We start from the raw sequence: 24,177 nt of genomic DNA, 5'->3' as shown, positions 1-24,177 counted from the left end.
AGGAACTCAGCGTTGGGCACCGAACGCCTGGGTTCAAGCCCCAGCCTAAAACTGGCATTTTTCCCCTCTTGGGCAGCGTCCACCAGAGAATGGCTGGGAGCGATTGTGCGTCGTAGCGGTGCGTTTGCCAGGTGCTCAGAGTCTTAAACGAGATTCCTTTGCGGAGTTTTTGGTCTCTCTAATTTCAAATGCTAGGTCCCAGGGCTGCATGATGCGGGATTAGTAAAACTGCGAAGGGCCCTAGAATAAATGAAGAAGAGAACTGAGAAACCTTCTTATTTCCCCGTCGGTGCATAATTCAAAGGCTTTTCGCGGCTGCGGGGAAGGCAAGAAGCATCCCCATTGTCCCCCCAGCCCCAGCCCCAGAGTGAGCCTTTGCGTCGGAGGCGAGGCCACCGAGACCCCAGGCCAGGAATGGGAGGAGTGAAGCGAGGTAGGGTGGAGAAGAACCGGCTCTTGCTTCGCTGGGACTTACTCTGCAGATCGCCCCTAAACTTGGGGCCCAGAGATCTCATTTTTCCTGTTAAAGGTTTCGGAGTTCCCAGGAGAGAGGGACACCTCCCCCGCTTCCGGGTCTGTCTGGACATGTTACTCACACATTGTAATCCTCCAGCAAGTTAATATATCTTACCCAGCTTCATGTTTTAAAAAAATCTATAAAATGGGTTTTCTTCTCTACAATGGAGACGATGAAAGCATCTGCCTTGGAGAGGTGGGAATGAGAGCTTAAATGTGATAAGGAATGCCAAGGACTTGGCCCAGCACTTGCTTGTAGACAGTGGTCCACCCACACTATAGTTATCCCAAGCAAGGATGACAGACTCAACCCCAATATTGAGGTTTAGAGTGCACTTATGAGGCCTGGCTTTCTCCAAAGAGATTCATTCTAAGGCATGGGCACTGAATGCCGTCCACTTGCCTCCTCCAAAGCCCAAAGCCACACAGAGTGTTCTTCCCATCGCCTACCTCTGAGCCTACCCCCCCCCCCCCCCCCCCCCCCCCAAAAAAAATAACAATCCACACCCGACCACACTCAAGCATACTTGACCCTTCCACTGGGAGCTTTGCAACTAGACCTCCTGGATTCAAATTCCGGGCTACCATTTTTTAGCTGTGCGCTTTGCACAAGGGCCTTCACCTCTCCAAGCATCCCTTTACTCTTGTATAAAGTGGAATGATAACATTTTAGCGGAGGGAGGTGGAGGTTGATTGTAAAAGCGAAACAGAGGGCCTAAACTATGGTCAGCAACTTTTCTTTTGTTTTCCTCTTTGGGTTGTGGATTTGAGAATAAACTGCGTTCTTCAAAATTCAGCTCCAAAGGATAGAAAAATGATTCCAAGCTGCTCTTTGCTCCCTAGATACTCCTTTCCTGTGGATCCTTCTTAACCTTGACTCATGGTTAAGCCACCCAGGTTTGTGGGGCTTGGAGGCTTCCTTTAGACTTCCCTCAACAGCATCCCTCCGTGGTGGATCTTGCTCTGCACTTGTCCTCTCGATTTGCAGATGCTGTCACCAAGGGCCTCAGTGGACACCCACAGCAAGGTGACCCAGATGGTGTCTTTTTCTGGACTTCCAGTTCGAGATACCTTCTCCTGGAGTAAGAACCCGCCCGAGGCTTCTAAATACCCACTTAACTCCTTCGTGGTCTGGTGTTAAACCGAGGTGGTAGAGAACAAAACCCGAGCAAACACCCTATTTTCTTCCGCCAGAACGGCAAAATCCCGGCGGGGGAGCGTGAGCAGAGCCAGCGAGGCGCTGGGAAAAACAGAATGCTAATGCCAGCCTGAGGGGGCGGAAGGTGCTGCAGGGGTTAGGGAGCCCCCACCGCCTGCCTTTGAAGTGCACCTTTCCAATCCGGCTCTCTGGAAGGGCACCTGATGCCTCCTCCACCATCACCACCTCCACCTCCCGGGGGAACAGAAAGGAGCTGATACAACAACTGAGTATTCTCAGTTTCTGACTTATTACTGCTTCCTACTTGTGGTTCACGTTGTTTTTGACTGGTTTGCTTCTGGTTCACGTTGTTTTTGACATGATTGCCCATCGGTCAGGGAATCGCTGCCCCATCTCTTAGCAAGAAGGGCAAAAAGTGTAATAGGAAAACCTTACACCTTCCCATGTACTAGATGCTATTCTATTTGCTTTGTACTAGGTGAGCTATTATTATTACGGGGAGAGGGGTTAAGGAGCTGGCCCAGACTCACAAAGGTAATAAAAGGAAAAGCCACAAAAGCCTGTGATTCTTGAGTACAATATTCTGCTTTTCTCTTAAAGAGTCTGAAAATGGAAACGTTAAAGGAATAATCTCTTTGGGCTTTCTATACTGTAGTCCATCCTACCTCCTCTCCTCTGGTTATCTGAAGGACTTAGTTATTTCTGCCAAGCAATTCCCTCAACCCAGACTTTCCCTCTCCCCATTTCTCACATAGGGCCTGGATAAAGATTCCCGCTGCCCCTGTCATATTGAAGCCTTGGTTCAACAGGATTGGATTCTGCCCACCTGTTGTGTAGACATCCTGCACACCTGTATAATAGGGGTGCCTTCTGTTGAAACATTAATTTTCATAGACTCTGCCAACCCTGTTAGTGATGTGCAATTGATTTATATTCAGGGTACTATTTCTTCTTGGATATGTGGTGGCTGTTCCCCTTAACCATTGTGCTGAAATTCTGGCACAATTTTTTCTCATTCTTTTCTATTTTCCTATGCCCCCCAAAAAGCTGTGCAATAATGGTTGTTGGGGTAGGAAAGTCTAGAAAAGATGAAAATGCCAGATCATTAATTTAAAAGGATCTGTATTTTCTTTTTCTTTTAAGGGAACAATAAGGATTTTCCCCTTGTCTTCATGGTTATAAAGCATAAACCCTGACACTGTCCTTGAGCTGGCTGTCATAACACACAGATACAGTAACCCCTTTCATTCAACCAACAGATGAACACCTACTAAGTGCCAGGTAGTTCAAGATCGAAAAGTAAGCAAGACAGATGGAGCCCCAATGTAACTTTCATGCTTGAGTGTAGCAATAATTAACCAAATATTTCCATAATATACTTTTTGAGAACATTTTACTTTTTTACCTCCTGTTGGGTTTCTTATTATTTGTATGAATACATGTGTTTCCAAAAATGTAATGAAGAATAAAATGATGACAAAATGGCAGTTAAATCCAGATATACACTTGCAGTTTAAATACTTTCATTTAAAAAAAAAAGTAATCCAAATTATGGGCTGCTGCCAAAGACTCTTGATTTAGTGTTCATGAAAAGACAATTTTTTTTGTAATAAGCAACACTTTCAGTATATTTACTAATTTATATTCCAGGATTACTTCTCCTTTTCATATTTTAATAGTGAATAACAATCACACTTAGCAATTTAAATATATGGACTGATAACCAAGGTAATACTTTAACTTGGTCATTTTGTTTGAAAAATACAATAAATTTAAGATAATCCTTTTGCCTTACACATTTGTGGGTCTGGTGATTTTATTTTACTTTTTTAAGCAAGCAATCAAGTATATTTTGGTGTCACATTGAAACATAAGTTCTCTAAATTCTTACAAAAGTGAAACTGTATTGGTGAGAAGATCTTGCTGTTGTCAGCAGAATCAAAACTACTTGTTCTTGCCAAAATGTTTTGTCTTATAGCTGGGGGGATAAGTAGGTAGGTGGGTCTGAAAGAAAGAAAAGAAAGAAACTTGAACAACCTTACTATGATGAAAGTCCCTTCCCCTTTTGGAAAGCAAAACAGAGGTGGCAGATCTGGCCATCAGAGAACAAAGGGCCAAAGAGTGAACCTGAGACGTTGAAATAAAATGTAACATCAACAAAGAAAGGGCCATAGATAAATAGTAAAAGGACCAAGTTGCCACAAAAAACCCATTGACGTTTTCCCAGAGTCCAGGCGAAACACTGGTGACCGGTTAATGTTGGAATGTTTTCCTAGGGTTAAAAGGAGAACCGGCAGCAAGTCTGTTCGGAGTTTACAAAGTGTTTGAATAACACGGACAGTGTTTTGATAACACTTTTTTAGTGGGGTTGAAAATAATAGAATTTATTGGGACTTTATATGGGCCCCCTTGGTTGTGTGGGAGTGGGGCAGGGGTGGATGGGAGGCAAACCTCATATCATTACCCTCATCTGTTAACCCACCTATGTAATTTATTCATACATGGGTGTATGTATTTGATGCATAATGGTCTTCCTTCAACCAAATGCTTCTCAGTTCTGCTTTTAAAAGACACATGCTTTTATAGTGGTTACCTTTCAAGAGGAGAAAGGTAGAAAGAGGTCAGCTGGTCAAGTCGGCAAAAACTTCGTGTGTTATTAGAATAAGTTGGTGGCCATGGAGTTGATGTTATTGCTTGGAACAATAGAGAATGAGATCCTGGCCCTGGCTTCCTTGTAGCCCTCAAAGTTTCCTGCTTGCTCCTTCTCAGGCTGGAAGGTGAAAGATTTGAGTTAATCCAGCCAGCATTTGGATCTGGGGTTCCAAGGGGTCTCCATGTTTCCTCCCCAGTGTTGATGTTTTTCTTCCACGTATTCCAATACACTGTCAGTTGAGCCACATAAAACCAGGCACCTTTCAATAAATGTCTCATTTGGATTTCATGAAGCTTGGGGTGTAATTGAAATCAAACAGCAAACAGGCTGGAAGGCTCCTGTTATTTGCCCACCCAATCTAAGCAGGGTGCTGTTTGACATGTTTGCTGAGGCCATATCTTTGGTTTTCTTTTCTGGTCCTATTTTCTAGAAAAGAGTGCTTGGATTTTTAAAGTGTGGCTGAGACTCAGGAAAACATTTTTTTTTTTAATGTTTCTTTCCCCAGTTATAAGTATTATTGAACCAGCAAAAGGAAAGTTCATTCCAAGTAGGAAATCACAGATTTGTTAATCTATAACTCTCCAAGAATATTGGGCTAGTATATTCCATATGTTAAAAAAAAGTAATTAGTTAATTAACAGAACCATTAAATGAGATTTGTCTCTATGCAACCAGAAACTGTTATCTGTAGTTGTAATCGCTTTTTTATTATTTTAAAGAGGAATTTGTAAATATATGTGCTTATAAATGTAACATAATACTATTGCATATCTTTCATGCAACCAGAAAATATTATGTGTAGTTGTAATCACTTTTTTATTATCTTAAAGAGGAATTTGTAAATATATGTGCTTATAAATGTAATGTAATATAATAATATTATTGCATATTTCTCATGTTCCAAAAACTTAGGTCCCAGGATAGTTTTGCAAAACTCCTATTTTGATTCTCTGAATTTGTCTTTGTTTCTCTATTTGTAAAATGCCTTAGATTGTGGGTAAAATAATAGATTAACTGGGGAGGTGGGGGAAATATAAACTATAACTCTCCGTCCAAGAAGTAATACAAATACTAATTACATATTCCATACATATATTCAATAATTTGGTGGCACTCGAAATGAACCCACGCGCTTCCATGAGCTCGCTTGGGAATGGAAGAGAATCAGCTCTTTCTGATGTGGCGCGGGGGACAGCTGGCCCGTGTTATTTGCGCCAGAGTGGGTCGGAACGATGCCTGTTGCCTGCTATGGCACTTTGCCATGCGCAGCGTTTCCCTGGTCGCTTCGAAAGCATTTTGAAGGAACACCAAGGCCCGCTTCTCGCTGTGTTAAATTGCAAAACTGCCGGATGCTCTCGACCAACCTATCCCCAAATGATGTTAGGATTCGATCTCACACCTACTTTTCCCTTAAACATCCTGAAGCTCTTATCAAGACTAATGTGAAGAAGAACGCGACCTATAACCGGCACCGGTTAGCCCAGGGCTATGTCTCCAACTCCGCAAAGCTCCTCAGTCCCTGCGCTCACGTCGCTCACGAAATCTCCAGGTTGAAAATCATTACGTCGACAAAAGCACTGTACTATTTGAAAAATCAATCTTCAAGAATTCCCTGGGTCAAAATAAAATTAAAACGAGGAAGATAGAAGTGAACAGCAAAGTGTTCGGAGCAGACAGCCATGCCATAAGCGAACTGAACTGACGGGACGAAATGCAGGGGAGCTCAGGGATGAGCAAGCACGATGTCAGCTTTCCAGGGATTTGCTCCCGGGTAGCTCTGGCCAAAACTTACAAGACCATCGCCCCAGCCCACTCGTCCTAAGCTGCCCCCTTGCTCCTTTGCCCCTAGGCTGTGCCTTGACCCTGAAAATCTTTGCGCGCTCAAGGCTTTTACCACCACACAATAATACTGTGATAAACGCCCTAGAGTGTCCGAATGCATTAAGGACCGGTTCGCTTTCTAACCCACATGTGCGGATGTTGATGCTGCTGTGGTTTGAACCCTGATTTGAAAGCTTCGCACTGTTCTACAACTGGCGTGTGCGCGCTCAACAAATCCTGCGGCCACCTCATCTGTTGTAGGCGAAAAGTTTCCCGTGTGATCTCATTCGGTTGGGAAAGCAGAGTCCGGACATCTCAGCCGGAAAATGCGCTCCCGGAGCGATTACTGGCCACATCCGTAATTGCTTATTAACAGCGAATATCCAGTCTTCTTATCCGCAGCGAAACGTGCACCCCTACTGTAATACTGAAACAATAAAATATGACAGCACCATTCTTGACTGTTTGCGGAAATGCAGGGAAGAAACAGGCAGCTGGGGCAAAGGAGCTTAATTCAATATCTAACTGATTATTTCACTAATTATTCTACCTTCTGTCTTGTGCCGCAGAGGAGAGGCGCAGGGAATCTTAACCTCGCGGCTGATAGGAAAACCTTTGTTTCTTGGTGACAGGCCCCACGGAAGATGACGTTGGGGGCGTAGGAAGCATCCGGGAGCCAGCAAAACTGAGCAGCGTGGATTTCAAATTGTGGACAGTAAAAGTGATTGCCTCCCCAAAAGCAGGTTTGTTGGCGTGGGTATGAAGGTAAATGGTTGGCTCGTTTAGTTTCCACTTTGGTTTCGGTCCTTAGTACCCCACTTCATTCAGGCTTCTGATTTAGAAGCTGAGAGCTTAGATCCTTGAGGATGGCTCTGAGCTCTCGCCGTCCCCGGAATCTCAAAAGCTGAGCCAGAGGTCTCTCCCTTCCTTCCCACTGGCTAAAAAGATGGGACTGCACAAAATGTGTGGAAGGCCAGGGAGTCCTCCATCAGAAGAAGAAACTTGAAGTTACAGTTTCTGACGATGAGAGACTTCGCGTGAGTCTCTCTCTCCAACGCGTCCCAGGTCTGCACCTTTGGGGACCGGCGCATTCCTGCAGTCAGCTTGCAGAAACTTTCTCCCTCTGGCCTCTAGTACCTGCTCCGCATTACCATCCAAGAGCACGAGGATGAGACTCTGTGCCATGGATGGCCTCCCATTACGGAGACCTCAAACCCGGTTCCCCTAAACTTTGGGGAAATGTGGACACTCCGATAGATTCTCACAGCGGGACAGTCTTAAAAAGAAATTAAAAAAAAAAAAAAAACAGGCTAAAGGAAAAGCAAGGCTTGGGCGACTTGATCCAATTAGTAAATGCCTAATTGAATTAGTGTCACCTCTATCAGCCAATAGGAGGGACCCCGGGCTGTGGGGCTGCGAAGCCCCTCCCTGGCCGCACATATATAAAGCAGCCAGTGACCGTCTGCAAGTTTCTAAGTGGTCAACTAGACCCACGATTTGGCAATAGGCAGAGCGCAGAAAGGCGCTGGCTGGTGGGTGGATGGGAACAAAGATCTAAGTCCTCTTCTTCCCGGGATTTAGTGAGGGTCCTGAGAGGCAAGAGGGACAGGGAAGGAAAAGGAGGGTGCTTGTCGGTCATTTTCCACCATCTGCCTACAAATTCAGTGAGCTTTCCTTGCGGAAAGGACGCTGGATTCAGGGTGCATCGGTGCGCTTTGTAGCGGGCTGGGAGTCCGCAGGTGGGTAGCCCGGGCGCGGGAGGAAGGGGAAGTTACCTTCCCTTCGGAAGAGGGCGCTGGCTCCCCCATCCTGCCTTTATAATAAGGCCACAGGAGGAGAGGAAGCAGCCAGCTGCCGTCTGCGCTTTGCAAAGCATGCAGTTAGGCGAGCAGCTCTTGGTGAGCTCTGTGAACCTACCCAGTGCGCACTTCTACCCGTTGGAGAGTGCGCGAGGCGGCGGCGGCGGAGGGAGCACCAGCCACCTTCCTGGGGCTGCCCCCTCGCCCCAGAGGCTGGACTTAGACAAAGCACCCAAGAAGTTCTCCAGCAGCCTCTCGTGCGAGGCGGGGAACGGGGAAACTGACGCCAGCGCGGGGGCCCCCGTGGCCATGCTCAGTGACGCCGACGCCGGGGACACCTTTGCCAGCGCCTCTACAGTGACCAAGCCAGGACCCCCGGACGGCCGCAAGGGCTCCCCCTGCGGAGAGGAGGAGCTGCCTTCTGCCGCTGCCGCCGCCGCCGCCGCTGCTGCCGCAGCCACCGCGCGCTACTCCATGGACAGCCTGAGCTCGGAGCGCTACTATCTTCAGTCTCCCGGGCCTCAAGGCTCTGAGCTGGCTGCGCCCTGCTCTCTCTTCCCGTACCAGGCAGCGGCCGGGGCGCCTCATGGATCTGTTTACCCGGCTCCCAACGGCGCGCGTTACCCCTATGGCTCCATGCTGCCCCCCGGTGGATTCCCCGCAGCTGTGTGCCCACCTGGGAGGGCACAATTCGGTCCTGGAGCCGGCGCGGGCAGTGGTGCAGGCAGCAGCGGCGGCGGGGGCGGCGGCCCCGGTGCCTATCAGTATAGCCAGGGGGCCCCGCTCTACGGGCCGTACCCTGGAGCAGCAGCGGCCGGCTCTTGCGGAGGATTGGGGGGCCTGGGGGTTCCCGGTTCCGGCTTCCGCGCCCACGTCTACCTGTGCAACCGGCCTCTGTGGCTTAAATTCCATCGTCACCAAACTGAGATGATCATTACGAAACAGGGCAGGTGAGCGCAGCGCGGAGGGGCCCTGGGTGCGGGGATAAAGTGAGAGTGTGTGGTCCTGGGGAAGGCGGGTGGGATGAGGGAGCTGTGCCCACTTGCCGTTCGCTGTTCTCGGATTGTTTTTCCGCTCGCGGTTTGGGAAACATCGCATCTACAATGCGGTGACCCTCTCCGCACACGGGCTGCTTGTGTAGAGTGCTAATGTGCTGCACTCTTCCCTCCCCTCGCTAGTCATCCTCACCTGAACTGACAAGGAGGAGGCGGAAATGGAAATTTAGGCTTGCCCACAGAGCTGGATTCACGGGATTCTCCGGCTTCAGTATGCAGGTTCTTGCCTAAGGGCAAGAAGCCGGGTGGTGGTGGTGCGTGGGTGGGGGGGGGGCGGGCGGGGGGAATGCAAAAGCCCGCTGCGGCCCCGGCGCAGTAGATGGGTTCCTGCAGTTTTAGGCGCCAGGGTCTCCACGGGGCGCCTCTGGGAGATCCGGGTGAGGGCTAGGGCGCAACCTGGGAAGGCCAGTTTGGGTGGGGTAAGTGGTTAACGGCAGGCCCTAGAACCAAATGTGGATCGGGTTCGGAATGCAAGAAGTTCTGACACACACCCAGCTGCTAACTGTGGTTACTTCTGGAGGAAATGAGGAGTGGGCGGAAGAGGGGCACTCAAAGGGGACTTGTAGCCTAAAAAGAGCACTCCTACGCGCGCGCTCTCTATCTTCTGGCACTTGCACATTGTAATGTAATGATTTTTAAAATTCTGCGAGGAAAATTAATAAGCATCTGAAAGAGTTGAGAGCTTGAATCAGAAGAGGTATCAAAAGCCCATGAATTAGGAAAATACTGATGTTAGGGCAATTTTATTTCGGAAGATAGATGTTTCGGGAGTTGTCAGTTCAAAAATATTTTCATAGTTTCAAGACACTTCACCAGTTTCCTGCTCATTGCAGACTTCTAAGTACCTCCCCTGACCCTATCCCAGGTGTCTGGGGAACCGGGGCCGTGTGGGGACTTCCGAATTAAATTGTTTATCCTCGTTCTGTTCCTTTGCACAGGCGCATGTTTCCTTTCTTGAGCTTCAACATAAACGGACTCAATCCCACTGCCCACTACAACGTGTTCGTAGAGGTGGTTCTGGCGGACCCTAACCACTGGCGCTTCCAGGGGGGCAAGTGGGTGACCTGCGGCAAAGCCGACAATAACATGCAGGGTGAGGAGAGAGGAAGCCTTTGCTGGGGAGAAATCGAAACCTTTGCCTCTGGACACCTCACATTTAAATCTAGCACTGTTCCCCTCCCCTCCACTCCTCCCCAGTCTGGGGCCTAGAGGTGTTAATTTGAGTTTCTTTCCTTGTGTTGGTTATTTTGAAAGAGTGGAGAACGGCTAAGTCATATTTCTTACCTTCCATTATATGGATACATAGTACCTTTAACTGTGGCCTCACCCCATCCCCAGTCCCTATGTGAGGGAAACTAATAGTCTGAGGCTTCTGGGAGGGAAGCACTCCTGGCATTCTAACCTTAACTGGAGAAAGCCAAGGTTAAGTTTAACCATAAAAGTCCAACCACCTGCCATTATATATTGCACTTCCAGCTTTAGAAGGCCCAAGATAACATTTAAGCTCATCCTCTGTTGCAAGTTTTTTAAGTTTTGAGATACCATTGAGTGCCTGGTCCAAGGGGTCCTGGGAGGGGTGTCAATGGAATTCTCCTACTGGTTTCCTAAGCTTCTGCCTCTGGGCGACTTGTGCTGCAAGTCCAGCTCTTATATTTTGCCCATAGCTAACAGACCTCTCTTCCCTAGTCCCATTTGCAAACATCCTTATATGCTTGGGTTTTGTGTTTTGTTTCATTTTCTCTTAGGAAACAAAATGTATGTTCACCCAGAGTCTCCTAATACTGGCTCCCACTGGATGAGACAGGAAATTTCCTTTGGGAAATTAAAACTCACCAATAACAAAGGAGCAAATAACAACAACACCCAGGTAGAGTGACAGAGGAGGAGGGGGTGTCTTCTGGCTATTGGTCTCTTTTCTAATAAGAGTCCATACTTTTCACTGTGTTTATAATATTTGCAGTTGTGAACTGTTTGCTCACATACTTCTGATTTTTTAAAAAAACTTTCTTATTTTCTTTTTCTTAATGGATTTAAATAACAGTGTATTGACTATTAGGAACAGAAATATTTAGGGGGATTTAGGAAACCAAGAGGAAAAGAGTGTTTATCAAACACATATTAGCTACATTATTTGTTTTTTGGGGGGTGGGGTGGGGTGGGTACTGGAGCTTGAACTCAGGGGCACTTGACCACTGAGCCAGGTCCCCTCCCTATATTGTATTTTATTTAGAGACAGGGTCTCACTGAGTTGCTTAGCGCCTTGCTTTTGCTGAGGTTGGCTTTGAACTTGCCATCCTCCTGCCTCAGCCTCCTGAGCCACTGAGATTACAGGTGTGCTATGTTTTAAGTTTTTCAAAAGTGGCAATGATAAGATCTTAAACATGTCAGTAAAATAAAGAAAGTTGTTGGGGAGCAAGTAGGAGTCCCATCTGAAGGTAAATAATTTGTTAAAATCTACTTTTGATGCTTTAAGAGACTTTTTAGATTCGGCAACTCTTTTTTTTTTTTTTTGTACCATTTCCAGATGATAGTCTTACAGTCTTTACACAAATACCAACCACGACTGCACATTGTGGAAGTGACAGAGGATGGTGTGGAGGACTTGAATGAGCCCTCGAAGACCCAAACCTTTACCTTCTCAGAAACACAGTTCATTGCAGTGACTGCATATCAAAACACTGATGTGAGTGCCCTAAACTTCCCAAGAATCTCTAATGCTTATCCAGTGTGATAAAGCACTCAGTGACTATTTTTCTCCCCTATCTAGATTACTCAACTAAAGATTGATCATAACCCCTTTGCAAAAGGCTTCAGGGACAACTATGATTCGTAAGTGCAGCTTCATTCATATTTTCCTGGCTTCCTTTGAACAGGACACACATCATGACATTGCTGGGGACATACTCTAGGGAGGGCTTTCTTTGGGGGGATTTTTATCTTTGTGTATTTTCAGCCTTAACTAATTTTGTTTTAGAATTTGCACAGAAGAGTTTTCATTTCTAAAGAAATATTAAGGTCTTAAACATGAAGCACCTTTTTGTTTTTTAACATCTAAACAGCTATTTTAAGAATTTGCATTACTTATGTAACTTCCCTTTTCATTTGTTTCAAGATTTTTATCCTCATAGAAGCAGGTATTATTACTCCCCCCCACCTTTTTTTTTTTTTTTTAAATGCTGGGGATTGAACTCAGAGGCACTCAACCACTGAGCCACATCCCCAGCCCTATTTTGTATTTTATTTAGAGACAGGGTCTCACCATTGCTAAGGCTGACTTTGAACTTGTGATCAGCCTCCTGAGCCACTCAGATTACAGGCATGCACCACCACACCTGGCTATCCTCTTTTTGACATAAGAAAAGCCTGGAACTAGGAAAATATATTTTTCACAACATCAAAAGCAAGTCCTGCCATTTAAAAGTCTCTGTCTTCTAATACCACCGGCAGCGTTCATTCCATCTCCTTGAAAAGGGAGGATTGCTCTGAGTTCTTCATGTTTGAGGCCTTGCAAAGGCATATTTTCTATAGTTCAAATATCCAATGCCTGGAAGGAAACTTTTTTTTTTTTTTAATGGTGGAAAATTTTCTCCATGAGCCAAGAATGCAACTAAAATTGGCCAGGGCATCTCCTGCCTCCTTCCTAAATTGTCTAAAACACCAGCATTCTCAGTAAAGAGGACTGACTGCCCCTAAGCCCCTTTCACTTCTGGGAGGTGGTTTGTTTGGGAACAATATTAGTTTTTTTTTTTTTTTAAGTGTTTCTCTTTATATTGTAGCATGTACACCGCTTCAGAAAATGACAGGTTAACTCCATCTCCCACGGATTCTCCTAGATCCCACCAGATTGTCCCTGGAGGTCGGTACGGCGTTCAGTCCTTCTTCCCGGAGCCCTTTGTCAACACTTTACCTCAAGCCCGATATTATAATGGCGAGAGAACCGTGCCACAGACCAACGGCCTCCTTTCACCCCAACAGAGCGAAGAGGTGGCCAACCCTCCCCAGCGATGGCTTGTCACGCCTGTCCAGCAACCTGGGACCAACAAACTAGACATCGGTTCCTATGAATCTGAATATACTTCCAGTACCTTGCTCCCATATGGTATTAAATCCTTGCCCCTCCAGACATCCCATGCCCTGGGGTATTACCCTGACCCAACCTTCCCTGCAATGGCAGGGTGGGGAGGTCGAGGCTCTTACCAGAGGAAGATGGCAGCTGGACTACCGTGGGCCTCCAGAACCAGCCCTCCTGTATTCTCTGAAGATCAGCTCTCCAAGGAGAAAGTCAAAGAAGAAATTGGCTCTTCTTGGATAGAAACACCTCCTTCCATCAAGTCTCTAGATTCCAATGATTCAGGGGTATACACCAGTGCTTGTAAGCGAAGGCGGCTGTCTCCTAGCACCTCCAGTAATGACAATTCCCCCTCCATAAAGTGTGAAGACATTAATACTGAAGAGTACAGTAAAGACACCTCAAAAGGCATGGGGGGGTATTACGCTTTTTATACAACTCCCTAAAAGTTATTTTCACTTCGTAAAAATTAGCTAATTTTTGGCAGATGGACTTGGTGTTTTTTGTTGTCTTCTTTGCCTAGGTTGCCAAAAAGACGTTTGCCTTCCACCTTGATGCATCCCGTTTTGTGCAATTCTCTATAAGAAGGTGCCAAAGCTTTTTGATTGCTGCAGGTAACTGAAACAAACCTAGCATTTTTTTTCCCCTTTGTAAAATACAGGTAATGGAGGACTTTAAAAGTGTTTTAAAAGTTGAAGGTAATTCAAGGTTCTGGATTTATTTATTGGAGACACTAAACATGCAGAGAAGCAGGCCGAGAAGAGTGAGTGCCCAGCACTATCAAATGGGTTAAAACCTTTCTTTCTTATTTCTATTTGTAAGTCTTTAAGCAAATAGAAGCCCAGAATGTTAAGGTGTTTAGCTTCTGGAAGAGAAGGACCGGGCCTTAAACTTCAATTGGGGACCTTTTGGTGTTAACCTTGTGCCAGGGGCAAAAGATGTTAGGCCTGGGAGTCAAGAAAAACTTTTGTGAAACTGCTGGTTTTATCTGACTCTGATTCCTCCCAGGCCTTTGGAATAAGCCATTTTTGCCCTTGTCCAGGATTGCCTCTCTTGAGACTTGCTAGGCCTGTATTGTGTGGTGGGGTAAGGGAGGGAGCCGCCAAAAAAGGGAAAAAAAAAAAAAAAAAGAATTTTAAAATGTACAGTTGTGTGTGTTTAGATACACTGTAGAATAATGTGGAATATATTGTACAAATAGGCTACATAGGTGTCTGAGATCATGTAAAATTGGTGCTTTGGCTTTGTAAAAGAATTCACAAGTTACCTAACGGCTTCAGGGGCAAGGGAAGAGTTTCATCATTCCCATGATCTTTGGGAATATTCTATTTACTTTTTAGATAGTTCAGAATGTACTCAGCTACTCTGTACTAACTTGAAACGTGTTTAAGGAAAAATCCTATTTCATCCTCTTCCTCCGCCATCCCCCACTCCCCACCTTGGTAATGTGAAGAAACTACAATCTAATGCCACAGCTCCTATAGGCTTTTTAGATATCTTGGATTTTTATGTACAGTCTTAGTCATTTTTAATAAATGTGGTTCAACTAGGGAACAGGCATAGCTGTTTCTTCTGTACTGTGGGTCTTATTCTTTGCTTTAAAAATCTCATTTTTCTCCTTCCTGCACTCTTTTTCTAGTGTGAGCCCTGCCTCACCAGTCCCCTTCACAAACGGGCTCTACAATATTTTAACTGGACACTGTAGTCATAAGGGGGTGGGGTGGGGATGCTTTTGTTTATCTTCTTTTCCCCTTTAAGATTAATGGATCTATTTCTTTGTCCCACTGGGAAGTCTGGACAATGGGTATTAGTTGAGGGTGGGAAGGGAATGTTTGCCACCGAGATGCAAGACTGCCCACTTCAGACTTAATCTAAACCTCGAAAAACCTCCTCCCCTGGCCCTTAGTCACTCAGTTCTGAGCCTCTTCGGAGGCTTATTTGAGGCCACCAATTCCTGGATCAGCGTAGGCTCTCTGGGAACCCCCCACCGCCCTTTTAGCGCCTACGAGTTCCGGGTCTCTGTGGCACAGTGGGGTGCTTGGGCCGCCTACCGCCTGGCTTTTGCTCCCACCTATTGCTCCCAATCAGGGCTTTTTCTGAACGGAGACTTGCTGGCTACACACCACTATAGCTGCTGGCCACCATCCTTTGCGTTCAGCCAAACTTGGTTAGGGACTCCGGAGCTGCGGCGAGGACTGGGGGCGGCTGCAGCACTTACAAACGAGCATTGCAGTTGTCCCCGATTACACCCGCTCTGCAAAATTGTGTGTGGGCCGCGGTTCACCTCCCACCTAGCTCCATTTGGTTGGCTCACAGTCCCTGGGAGAACTATGGACACCCCATCCCTTGGCTGAACGCAGGGCGCGGTTTAACCCTGAGTTAAACCAAGGAGTGGTACGAAGGGCCCTTTGTCCCTCCCGACAGACGTCCCGCCAGGCTTATCGGCAGACGGCTTCAAGCCCAGTTTGCAAATCTTTCCAGCCCCCTTCTCACCCCGGGGTAAAGGTCTGGCTGGGAGGGTCATTCTGCTAACTGCGCCGCGCGCGGAAATGCAGCTGCTAAGAGGATTAGCTTCTGGGAGGCGAGCAATCAGCAAGGACCTCCTATCCTTCAGCGCCCAATTAAGGCCGTCGGGAGCTTGTACCTGGACTGTCCGTGTGCTCCCATCCCCTTCATCCTTCCGGGGCTCGAGCTCTTCCACCGCCAATGACGTGAGGGGCTCAAACTCCAGCTCTGCGTCTCTTACGGTGTCCGCTCAAAACTCTTGCGCAAAGCCGCCCCGAATCTCACCGGGAAACAGAGGGAGAACGATTTGACCATATGCTTTTTAATATTTGTTTATTATGGATGCCAGATCTGGACTCAGGGAGTGGAGCATGCATAGCCCGCCTAACCTGGCCAGCAACCTCCCCCCCCCCAACCCCCCGCCTTACACCCGCGCGCAAGCCTAGAGTCTGCGGAGATGCGATGGAATTTCAAAACGGTGCTCTTCTGTTTCTGCCCTCTAGAAAGCCCGAAAACGCTAATCACATTCGAGATAAAGCCGACTCGAGCCCTAGTCTATTTCAAGTCCTGTATATTTTTGCACCGTACAGTAAAAAGAACCTGGTACTTGTGAAAAGTCCCTCACAGTGTTTAATAGAAACGTAAGTGGCTGAGTGGCCCCAATTAACACCTTGTGATAAGGCATTCCTAAGATGGAGTGTCAGACACCAAATTGTGAAGAGATGTATCTAATTAATCCTCCTAGGATGACACCGATAAACAAGACTCTATTTAAATAAAGATCAATGGCTCGGCGCCCGATTTGTTTACAATCTCTACCAGGGTCCCCGCATTTGCGCCGGGTGCAGGCTGCCTTCCCTGCGCTGGGCTGAGACGCTGGCTTGGGGGTCTGCTGGTTCGGTGGGGTTCGCTTCTATTCTTGCTCCAAACAAAAACAAATTCCAACGAAAGAGGGGGAAAGCGGTGCAAAGAAGATCCAACTCAGAGTTGAAAATACTATTATTTACCATTCTTTCCACACGTATCCTTTACAAGCCAATTTTGGTTTTTCGTTTGGGGTAAAAAGGGAAAAGGAGGAAAAGCAATCCATGCATAATCCCTGGAATTGTTGATATTATTTTTCCTGGTTTGGGAGGATTCGGGGCATGAACCGCCCTCCCACCCAGAAGCTGCCGCTGCTCGGGTTCGCTCCGGGTGGTTTCAGGATTCCTCCTTCGTGCAGAAGCCAAGAGTTGCTGAGTTATTGAGTGGCTGTCCTGGGGGTGGGTGAGGGGCCACCAACGCCTGGAAGAAAACCTGGGAAAGGCGGGAAGAATCAAAAGAACTTGGGCAGGTGGAGAAACTGCAGACTAGCTCGTCGTTTGTATTTACAGCCTGCGTTTGGGCCCGGGTTAGGAGCCGGCTTAGCCCAGCAACATATCTCCCAACCCATCGGTGGAGTTTAGAGGCTCCAAATCTGCTGTTGGCCCTAGTTTCCCTCCTTTCTAGACACCTTCGAATAAGCTTTAAACTGGGCTGAAGGCAGACCCACTGTCTTCTTTATCCTCTACAGCCTCTCTCCTTCCCCCACCCTTTCCCAATCAAACGTGGGGGGAGGAGGAGGAGGAGGGATGCGATTTTATTTTTAATCGCTGCAAGTGTTGCGGAAACCCGCCCGGGGGGGGGGGGAACATTCCCACATGCTGTTCAGCCGCCAGTGGGGACAAAATTTTAAAATCATTCTTTTCCTACTCGCCTGGACGCTGAGCCACTCCCCTCCCCGGCTCGCGCCAGGGTGTTTCCCCGGCCCGGTGCTGGCCGACTCCAAGCTTTCATCGTGTGTAGACTCCGAGATCACCCGGGGCTTCTTGGTAAGAGCAATTTGTAAAAACGTGTTGGTGAGTCCCATTGAGTCCCCCTCTATGAAATACCCATCCCCTATCAATACCCTCACCTATCATTCTGGTGATTTGATTTTCAAATACGCTAGCCCGGCAAATCCAGTTTAAGGCTACTCCAATCCAAGGAATCCATCCCCTGCGCCTATCTTTGTGGGGGGCCAGATTCTCTCTCGCCACCTGCAGAGGCAAGGGCCCAGTGCACCCCTGGGGGTCTGCAGGGCTTCCGGCGCTACCCACGTGGGTTGTATTTCCTCCCAGAGCGCACAAACTGAGCGATTGTCAGCAGCTTGAAGTATAAGCACCTTTCTCTTCTTTTCTTCCCCCCTTCATTTATTACCTAATTAATTAATTAATTAATTTAGCGGTGCTGGCGATAGAGGCCAGGGACTCACGCTGATAGGCAATTTATTATTATTATTATTATTATTATTATTATTATTATTATTATTATTTTCATTCTTTAGAGGATAGGACTCTGATCTTGGCCACCGAATTTCTTCTTATTAGGTTTAGAAGTAAACTTGTCTTGGCGACACAGATAGCTCTTCTTCTACCAAGGACGCGTATGGAATTTTCCAGGGGAAAGATTTAGCTGTGCCAAACACTGAACAAAACCTCAGCAGTGGTTCCCAAAGTGTCCCCGCGTCAAATGCATCTCTGACTGCAGCTGGGGTGAGGGTCACTGCTTATTTTAGGCAGCACCCCCACCTCCACCCCTCACCCCCCAACACACACCTTAAACCCTCCTCCTGTTTTCTTAAAAAGTCCCAAGCCTTCATCTGTAAGTCCTTGTGGAGGCAGCAGAACTCTCACAGTAACTTCTGTAACTTAAAGTTCGACCCAGCTTTTCCAATTAGCGAGGAAGAGCACCCTGCACCTTGCCCTTTCCCTCCAGGTCCCGCCGCTGTTTCCCAGCAGGGATGCTAACGCGGCTTTCCTCTAAGCCGCGGACAGCCTTCGCCATCTGGTGGCCATTGGGAGTAAAGCTCTTCCCAGCCGAATAAGGGTTTTTTTTTTTTCTACAATTATCACGCAGGTCGCTGCTTTTGTCAACTGGCGGGGGCTGGGGGAGGGAGGGCGCGGGGGCACGCGTCTTCTCTCTGTCCCACTCCTACCCCTTCTTTACCCCCTTTAAAAGCTTTTAAGTATAGGGAAAGGAGCCCGGACTTTCAAGAGCAGAACCTACATAGGCAAGTAGAGCCGAGAAAGAAATGAGATTATAAAACTAACTGCTTTCTAAACTGTTGAGCTATATTAGCAGGTATTATTAACAACTAATTTTTTTCATTTATTCTAATTGGTTATGCATGACAGCAGAATGCATTTCGATTCATTGTACAAAAATGGAGCACAACTTTTCATTTCTCTGGTTGTACACGATGTACATCACGATGTAGAGCTATACCATTCGTACAGTTATACATGCACCTAGGGTAATGATGTTCATCTCATTCCACCATCTTTCCTGCCACCATTCCATCTTCCTCCCCTCTCTTCCTCCCCTTTGCCCAAAGTTCCTCCATTCTCCCCACGCCCCTCCACATTTTATTGTAAGATTCACATCTTACACTTATTATTAGATGCTTTAGCAAAGGAAAAAAATTAATTATAATAATTTTGAAAAAAAAAATCAGATTATATGTAAAAGTAGAGAGCAGTGGAACACCACCCCCCCATATATCTCCCAGCTACAATAACTATCAATTTATAATCTCCTTTTTGGTCTTATAATTCCCATCCTCATTCATCACAAATCCCAGAACTCCTGTCATCTAATCCACAATAATTTCTATACATAGCCTTAAGGCCTCTCTTCTTTCAAATATTTATTTTTTAGTTATAGGTGGACACAATATGTTTATATTTATGTGGTGCTGGGGATAGAACCCAGTGCCTCAGCATGGTAGGTGAGCACTCTACCTCTGAGCCACAGCCCCAACCCTTAAGGCCTCTTTTTAAAATATATATAATTGACAAAACATTATCACATGTATAGAAGCAGCAATAATTTTTAATACCATGAAATATCCAGATGTGTTTCTCTGATTGTCTCAAAAAGTTGTTGCTGGTATTCTTTTTGTTTCTTAGAGTGTGTTTTAATCTGCTTCTATACAAGTCTCACTCATGGTTATGTGTCATTTAATTCTCTTACTCTAGAGGATCACGCCCCACCAATTTTTCTCTTTTGGGTTTTTTCCTTTGCGATTTATTGAAAAAAATCTAGGCATTTGTTCTGTCTAGTTTTACAGGTACTGGATTTTGTTGATTGCATTCCTATGGTCTTAACATGATCCTCTGGCCTTTGTTTTCCCAATGAAGTGGTATTTGGATAGGAAGGCTCGATTTGATCTGATTCTGTTTTTTAATAATAATATTTCACAAGTGATGGTCAGTTGTCTCTCTTTGGGACATGTCATTGTCCATTGATGATTGTTAATTAGATCCATGATTTCATTAAGGGACTCATGAGGTAAATTTTATTACAGCTATTATTACCCATTATATATGTGTGTGTGTGTGTGTGTGTGTGTGTTGGGAGTTGCTGGTTCATTAAAGTTATGCATATATTAGTCAATTATATACATAATTAAATATATAATGGGTAATATATATAGTGGGTAATATGACATCTAAACAGAGTTAACCAAAATCCAAGATTTCTGTTCTTTCTTTATTATCACAGGAAAAGAACCATGACCCTCTGGGGAACTTGGAGACATAGGAAACTTAATGATAAAATGGACAAAGTACAGTTAATTGTTAAAATTTATACATTTATTGAAACAGTCAGATAGTCACAGAATTGCTAGGGAATCACATTAAACCAAAGCATGACAAAGTAATAACATAGGTCTCTATTTGCTTTTCAACTCCCAGGGCAAATTATCAATCCCCGAATTCCTTTAAATGTAAGCAAGAGGTGATTTTCTCCCACTTGGTTTGGAATGAGGGAAGAGTTTGAGGGGGAATCTAAGAGAGAAAAGTCTAAGTTACTGCCCACAATTGAGAGCCCAGAGCTTCTAGATTTGGGATATAATTAATGACTGAGACTATTGTTGTGATTCTAATAATAAAAAGGGTAGTTTTAAAAAAATATTTATTTATTTATTTATTTATTTATACCAGTGGTTGAATTCAGGGGCACTCAACTACCGAGTCACATCCAAGCCCTTTTTGTATTTTATTTAGAGACAGGGTCTCACTGAGTTGCTTAGGGACTTGCTAAGTGTCTGAGGCTGGCTTTGAACTTGTGATCCTCCTACCTCAGCCTCCAGAGCTTCTGGGATTACAGGTGTGCACCACCACACCCAGCAGGAAGGGTAGATTGTAACCTGCAGTTTCCATTGCTTAGAGTCTGACCCGTTCCCCATCTCTAACACCAAATTGTAGCCTCTAAAGCCTATTCCCCAGACCACCAGAAAATCAGAATGTTTGCTGCAGTGCCCTTTAATCATCACTATTTCTTGAAATGTCCTAATATTAATGCCATAAGAGCAGAGCCTTCTATTGAATAAAACTTCTTACTCAGTTCCCAAACCAGTCAGCATTGCCCAGTCACTGAATTGGAGATCTGGGAAGCACCTTAGAGACTTCTCCAGCTCTGCTCACCCCACTACAGAGAGGCAGGATATGACACCAGATAACCAGTGCCACAGTGGTTATCTGGTTTGCCAAACCCCATGAGAACCCATTAGCTCTGCCATATACCATGGGTTGGACCTTATACAGCAGACATGAAATTTTCAGAGACCTGGAAAATATTTACTTATAGAAAAATTAAGTTCTAAAATATAGTGTTCATTATTTGTGTTGTTGTCCAGGCATTGAGTAATATTTGAAATTTAAATGAAACATTAAGTTCTAAAATATAGTTTTCATTATTTGTGTTGTTTTCCAGGTGTTGAGTAATATTTGAGATCTAAATGATGTATCTAAACATCTTTTTTTCCTGAAGTATAAGCCTGTAATGTAGTAGCATCTGCTTCACCATGCACTCTGACCTATACTCAGCTCTGGGGTAGTGAAGCATACAACGTATATGCTGATTTTCTTAATCTTAGCAGGCAAGTTTTGTCTTTATCTTATAAATCCAAAATCCAAGAAAATTCTTTGGTACATTTTCTTCCAAGATTCTAGATCCTCTGCTAAACAACAACAACAACAAAAAAGATTATTGTTGATCTAATTAACCAAATTACCTGTACTCACGACTAAATATTTAGAAGGCTGCAGGTAGAAACTACTTGGCTGTTGTAGAAAAACACAGAGAAGCATGAGGTAGTATGCAAAGATATATATATATATATATATATATATATATATATATATATATATATGCATATTTGTATGTGGGAGTGTATTTTTGTGTTCTAGAGTTGAACATCATTGAGCTGAGATCACAGAATGCAGCATATAATTAGAATAAAATGATAAAGTGGTACCTAATATTTCCTTTAGAGATCTTTCTGCTGAGAACTGTCAAAACAGATTCTGTAAACAGACTACACTGTAGGAGGAGATCTTAAAGATATTGATGAAACACTCTTTCTAAACACAGAATGTAAACAGAAGAGTATCTCCAGGAATACAATTGCATTTTAAACCAGAGGCCGATATCTCAAAATAGCACCCTCTCATTCTTCTTTCCCCATCAGCAAAAAGAAATCCATTGGGAAAAGACAAGTATTTTCAAGTCCTGAAATGTCCTCTTTCCCCTTGAGTTTTAGGGAAAAAAAAGTATGTGTCACATTTTTAGCCTGGTAACCAGGAAGTAAGGTTGCTGTAGGAGACTGTAGTTTAGGACAGTAGGGTCTAGCAAGTTTCCAATTGGTTTCTCTGATTCCTAGCTACTTTGCACTGGGGAAGGGTCACTGGATTCCAAAAAAGAGGGCAGCATGGGTGAGGCCAGATGACAAAAGCTGCATTCTTAGGAAGAAAGTAACCAACTTCTGATAAACCTGCAGGGAGTTGGGGCTTTCCTCCCACCCTCTGATTTCCCTACCCATGCCCCAGTTTGGCTGAATCCAGTGAGAATTTAAAGGGCTGGGAAATCTGGTTGATGTCATGGAGGGCAGTCTCTAAGCACTAGGCAGGCAGGATGGAGAAGAATGGAGAATATAAGGAGCGGGGTGGGTGTCACGCAATCAGGAAGAAATCCAGCCTAACCAACACCCTCCACTGCTTTGATTTCTGAATGTTAGCTTCCTGAATACTCCGCAGATTTTTTTTTTTAAGGTATCACCAAAGGAGATGTTTCAACAATAGCTAGAAATTTCCCTTAACTTTTCTGTCCTGGAAAATTACTTGAACAAATTAAATAACCAAAAAACACACTTGTGAGGAAGATTTGGCTATGGATAACTAGCTTTCGACCATTGATCTATGTCAATGATAAGACTTTAAATGAATCTCAAAAACGTTAAAAGCAAAAGCCAGGTGCTTGGTAGGCACCTCTAGTCTTAACTACTGAAGAGGCTGAGATAGGAGGATCACTTGAGCTCTTTACCAGCTGTGACAAGCCTGGGCAGCATAGTGAACCCCTGGCTGGGGGTGGGGGCAAGTTAAAAGCAGGACTTCTGGAGTTACAGGAATATGAACTACATTTCTGCCTGCAGGGGTGTATTGGGGTGGGGGAACTAAACTAAACTGAAAACAAAGTACACTTCTTAAAAACAGCTTCTAGAGCCTGGGATATGAGGTGGGAGTTGCTTGCGCTTCCTGGAGATAGGATAGGAAAAGTGACACATAGGTGTGTGTGTCTAACTGGTTGGTCTGCAACCCGGCCTACAGTGAAAAGCTAGAGGAATTCAAGGAGCGCATCCTGGCCTATAAATCACTGGCCAGGATAGCAGAACCGCATTGCACTGGTATATTTTACTGGACTGGTATATTATACTGATATATTTTAGTGGACCAAATTTTAAGTTGATGGGTATGCCCTGACTATTTCTGATTTCAGCAGGACATACTGAAATTGTTGAGTTCTTGCTGCATCTTGGAGTGCCAGTAAATGATAAAGAAGATGCAGGCCGGTCTCCTCTAAATATTGCAGCTTCTGCTGGCCGGGATGAAATCATAAAAGCTCTCCTGGGAAAAGGTGCCCATGTAAATGCCATCAATCAAAATGGCTATATTCCCCTACATTGTGCTGCTTCCAAAAACAGGTGTGAGATTGCTGCTGTGTTCCTAGAAGGTGGGCCTAATCCAGATGCTCATTATGAGGCTACAGCAATGCACCAGGAAGCAGCCAAGGGTAACCTGAAGACGATTCATAGCCTTCTGTACTACAAGGCATCCACAAACATCCAAGACACGGAGGGTAACACTCCTCTACACTTAGCCTGTGAGAGAGTAGAAGAAGCAAAGCTGCTAGGGTTCCAGGGAGCAAGTATATACATTGAGAATGAGGAAGAAAAGACACCACTGCAAGGGGCCAGAGGTGGCCTGGGTTTAATACTCAAGACAATGGTTGAAGGTTAAGCAGCTTGGATATATTCTTACTTTGGATGTTTTGTTGTCCCAGGATCCTAGAACCTAAGGTACTTGTTACACCAAGTCTCACATATGAATGATGTTTTCTCACCTTCAAAACTGGATAAATGTGTTGTATTGTTCCTGATGGGGTTACTTGTTCTAAGCTTACAATTTGCTTTCCAGGCATTTGAATAACTGTTGAGATTGTTGTACTGTTGTCCTATGTTACTCTGCATTAAATTTTGA

The 24,177-nt window shown here is 45.2% G+C and overlaps 1 protein-coding gene and 1 pseudogene across 2 annotated transcripts; both read left to right on the top strand.

Annotated features, from left to right (window-relative positions):
* The first annotated feature begins 7,619 nt into the window (after positions 1 to 7,619).
* On the top strand, positions 7,620 to 14,632 carry Eomes (eomesodermin). 2 transcript variants are annotated; one of them, XM_046437660.2, is made up of 6 exons: positions 7,620 to 8,898; positions 9,942 to 10,096; positions 10,749 to 10,870; positions 11,528 to 11,686; positions 11,771 to 11,832; positions 12,837 to 14,632. In XM_046437660.2, exons 1-6 carry the CDS (start codon positions 8,024 to 8,026, stop codon positions 13,516 to 13,518), a joined length of 2,055 nt encoding a protein of 684 aa, XP_046293616.1. In that variant the 5' UTR covers positions 7,620 to 8,023; the 3' UTR covers positions 13,519 to 14,632. The 2 variants fall into 2 exon arrangements, with proteins under 2 accessions (XP_046293616.1, XP_046293615.1); XM_046437659.1 differs by having other exon boundaries at positions 12,780 to 14,632.
* A 989-nt stretch (positions 14,633 to 15,621) lies between these two features.
* LOC124087610 (26S proteasome non-ATPase regulatory subunit 10-like) lies at positions 15,622 to 23,937 on the top strand (annotated as a pseudogene).
* The last annotated feature ends 240 nt before the right edge of the window (positions 23,938 to 24,177 follow it).

Source organism: Marmota monax, unplaced genomic scaffold, assembly GCF_021218885.2.
Source record: "Marmota monax isolate L192 unplaced genomic scaffold, Marmota_monax_Labrador192_F-V1.1 WCK01_AAM20220418_F8-fsc00021, whole genome shotgun sequence".
Classification (NCBI taxonomy): Eukaryota; Metazoa; Chordata; class Mammalia; order Rodentia; family Sciuridae; genus Marmota; species Marmota monax.
This window is presented reverse-complemented; position numbering and strand designations above follow the sequence as displayed.